Source organism: Terrapene carolina, unplaced genomic scaffold, assembly GCF_002925995.2.
Source record: "Terrapene carolina triunguis isolate 2854851 unplaced genomic scaffold, T_m_triunguis-2.0 Scaffold580, whole genome shotgun sequence".
Lineage (NCBI taxonomy): Eukaryota > Metazoa > Chordata > Testudines > Emydidae > Terrapene > Terrapene triunguis.
The window spans coordinates 707,287-711,440 of NW_020664931.1; the positions used below are offsets into that span (position 1 = coordinate 707,287).

The 4,154-nt window shown below is 44.0% G+C and overlaps 1 protein-coding gene across 7 annotated transcripts in view; it reads left to right on the plus strand.

The window, feature by feature from the left end:
• Nucleotides 1-4,154, plus strand: part of ICE1 (interactor of little elongation complex ELL subunit 1) — a 72,578-nt gene that overhangs the window by 24,054 nt on the left and 44,370 nt on the right. For all 7 annotated transcript variants that reach the window (XM_029913312.1, XM_029913314.1, XM_029913313.1 and 4 more), the window contains exons 8-10: nt 1,737-1,819; nt 2,138-2,177; nt 2,270-2,329. In XM_029913312.1, the coding sequence (XP_029769172.1) occupies nt 1,737-1,819; nt 2,138-2,177; nt 2,270-2,329 (183 nt within the window). The remainder of the gene's footprint in view (nt 1-1,736; nt 1,820-2,137; nt 2,178-2,269; nt 2,330-4,154) is intronic.

Consider the following 4,154-nt stretch of genomic DNA (forward strand, 5'->3'; position numbering starts at 1 on the left):
GTGCCCGCACTACGTCATCCATTGTGGTAAAAAAAATAAATAACCCCCCCCCTTTTTTTTTTTTTTTTTTTTAAATCACCCTCCTTCTTCCGCCGCGCTGTGCGCCCCAAGATCCCACTCCTGACAGCAGTGTGACAAAGTTCCTCCTCTATCTTGGTGGGTCCTGCGCTTATTGCCGGATTTTCTTGCCTCAGAGATTCCCCATGTGAGTTGGGGAACAGCCCAGAGACCTTCCCCTCTGGAAGAACCCACAGTCCAGGTCAATTGGGAGGTTTGGGGGGAACCCGGGCCCGCCCTCTACTCCGGTTCCAGCCCAGGGCCCTGTGGACTGCAGCTGTCTATAGTGCCTCCTGTAACAGCTGCATGACAGCTACAACTCCCTGGGCTACTTCCCCATGGCCTCCTCCAAACACCTTCCTTATTCTCACCACAGGACCTTCCTCCTGGTGTCTGATAACGCTTGTGCTCCTCAGTCCTCCAGCAGCACACCCTCTCACTCTCAGCTCCTCACACTCGCACCACAAACTGAAGTGAGCTCCTTTTAAAACCCAGGTGCCCTGATTAGCCTGCCTTAATTGATTCTAGCAGGTTCCTGATTACTCTAGTGCAGCCCCTGCTCTGGTCACGCAGGGAACAGAAAACTACTCATCCAGTGACCAGTATATTTGCCCTCTACCAGACTCCTGTACCCCACTGGTCTGGGTCTGTCACAGTTTCTAAATGCGTATCCTCCTTTTGAGATAAGAGATAATGGTGTGATTGAGCAATTTGGTCAACATTTGGCAAGGAAGGAGCAGATTTTAGAAAAATTATGCAGAAAAAGTCAAATGGATTTGGTCATGGGTTGGATGTGAGGAGGGGAAGGAGTTGAAGACGACCTCCATTTTGCAGGCCTGGGTGACATGGAGGATATATTAATGTCAGTCATAATGGAGAATGAAGGTAGGAGAAAGGGTTTGGGAAGAAAGATAATAGGCTCTGTTTTGGCCACATTTATTGGCTCTAAAGCTGAAATATCTGAAGGATGATAAAGTTGAGAATGAACCATAGCATACACATCTATAGTGGAGAAGAGGCTTTTAGATGGTGCTTTACAATATGCAGAAATTAGACTATAACTCCAGAATCTCCTGAGGTATGTCAGGATGTCATAAATAATAAGTCATTACAATCATTATCTTTGGTTTCAGCTCTATAATTTTGATTAGTCACCTTAATAAAGTCTCTACAGGTCAGTGTTTGAGTACAAAGACCTTTGGTACCAGTGCTGAAATTGGATCATATTCAGCCTTAGTGCAAGTGAGCATCTTATGTACTAGGACTGAATTTGACCAGATTCCTATGCAACATCAACACATTTTTATTTTTAATTTAACTTCTAATTCCCTAGCCCCTTCATTAAATAGGATAATAGGGCATGTGAAAAATATCACCCAGCTTGGACCTGCCTTTCCTATCTGGGAAGTATGGGGCTGTATTTCAGTTCATGAGTGGTGGTTCATATTGTGATGCTTTGGTGTTGTCTTATTGTAACTTTAAATATACATCTAATCCTGGTAAAATACTTCAGAAGAAATCACGCATACATTGATGGATCTCAGATAAACTTTCAAAGGTTAACAAATCAGAAATGCAGAAATGTAGGTGTGCATTCTACACTTATATTTGCTGGTTTCAGGTACTTTGACTTGTGCAATAGTAGTCTCATGCCTGTGGTTCTTTTTCCTTAAATAAAGAGGCTGCAGCAAAGCATATGCAAGACTTCAGACAGTTGAAGACTGAAAAGAAAGTTCTTGAAAAGGAGCTAAAGAAGGCACAGGTAGTAATTGGCAACTTTGGGGGAAAAAAATCTTTGTTGTATTTCTAAAAGAAAGTAGATACAATAACTGAATTTCATGAATATTTCAGCTTGAGGTATTCAACTATTTACTACTATAGTAAGATCTTGAATTAGCTTGGTGATATTGAGTTACAACACTTAGTATTTTAGTTGCTGTTTCAGAACCTACACAGCATTTATAAAGTTAGTGCACTCTAAATAAATATTGACCAAAGCTCATTGGTCTTTTCAATGTAAATACTGTAAAATATATATGTATTGCATAGCAATTTAACACAGTTAATGAATGTTAAACAGGAAAAACGTGATGACTTTCCCAAAGAGAAATGCAAAAAGGGTGAGTATCCAGTTTTTGTTTGCTTTCAGATTTATAGTTGTATTTAAATTGTTACTTTCTGTATATCATTAAACTGTATTCATTCTTTTCAGTGTTAAAACATGCAGAGACACAGAGTGCAAGAGAAGATCCAGTAGCAAACATAGACAAAGGTACACTTCTGTTAGGCTTTCTTCTGTGTAGTATAGATGTTTTGAAACATACTGTAATTCTGCAGAAATATATTTTGCTGTCTTGGCAGCAGTATTTTTAGCAGTGCAGATGGTTGGAAATGGATTTATAATGAATATATATTATAAGAGCAGAATTAGTTGGTATTCGGAATGAAAAGGAATATACTTTTATGAGGGAATATACACCACTAAAGTTGATATGCAATTCATTTCTATTATTTCATGCTGAGGAGGCTCTAAAGAGTTATTTATTTTAAATTGTCACTTTTAAAACAATTTTTCACTTTTCATATGCAAACACCAGTTAACAATTACCCAAAATCCAGCCTGAAAACAAATCGACAGACTAAGATATCCCATCATCTCATTCCATTTCCCAGTATCCTCAATTCAGATAATGAAGAGGCAAGTAAAGCAAATGATACAAAATATGAATTAAATCTTTGGTGTTCTTTGTCAAACTGACAGGCTATACCTTCCCCAAGGAGGCAAAAATCCAGGGAGAATGGCCTAAAAGAAGGGATATGAAAAATTCCTTCATAATGAATCACTTCTGCCTTGTACCTTGCATAAAGCTAACACATCTGCTGAATATTCAGTACACCGTTCTGCTCTTCACCTCTCTAATTCCAAATGGAAATTGCCGAGCAAGCAAAGCAAACACTGTCCTGACCGTAACCTTCTTCCAGAATGCATTTTAATTTTAATTGCTGAGGAGGGATTCCTCACTTTAAGTGAGGGTTGCCTAACTCGTTGTACTTTTGCAACTCATATATGCACTCTCACCCATGTGCTCTTTTTGAACACCAGTTGTTTCATTTTTAAAAACTACTTACAAAATTTTGATGAACACAAAAACGGGGGAAAAGGAAACACTCTCCTTTTTTTCTGACCAGTTCTATTCCTTGTTTTAGAGCAGGGGTCCCAAACACGCGGCCCGCGGAGCTCTTCCCTGCGGCCTGTGGAGCTCCCCACGCCCCCCCCCCCGTTACTTCCTGTCGCTGCCAAACTCCCCTCACCCCCGCCACCCCGAGTTATTTTCTGTGCCTGTTAAGCTCCCCGTGCACTGCTCCCCAATGTTTGGGGCACCTGCCACCCCCACGCGCCCCCCTCCCCCCCCGGAGTGTCTCCCGGCACCCACTTGCTGCCTCCTCACTGCCCCGGAGCCTGCAGCACATGGTGACTCAGGAGCCTGCAGCACATGTTGAATCCGCTCCGGTCTGCAGGCTGCCGGCTTCCGGCCGGTCCTAGTGTCCCTCTGCACTAGGGCCAGGGCAGGCTGCCCTTCCCCTGCCCTTCTGCCCTAGTCCTGAGCCTCTCTCTTCAGTGAAAAATAACAAGGAGTCTGGTGGCACCTTAAAGACTAACAGATTTATTTGGGAATAAGCTTTCGTGGGTAAAAAGCTTCCGAAGAAGTGAGGTTTTTACCCACGAAAGCTTATGCCCAAATAAATCTGTTAGTCTTTAAGGTGCCACCAGACTCCTTGTTAGTTTTGTAGATACAGACTAACACGGCTACCCCCTGATACTCTCTTCAGTGAGGTGCTGCCACCCTGGAGTCGCTCTAGGTAAGCGGCGCCAGGCCGGAGCCCGCACCCCAACCCCCTGACCGGAGCCCCCTGCCACATCCCACACCCTCCCGCACCCCAACTCCCTGTCCTGAGCCCCCTGCCACACCCTGCACCCTGACCCTCTGCCGCACCCCTCCTGCACCCCACACCTCAATTCCGTGCCCTGAACCCCCTACTGCACACCCTCTGCACCTCAACTCCCTGCCCTGAGCCCCCATCACACCCCGCACCCC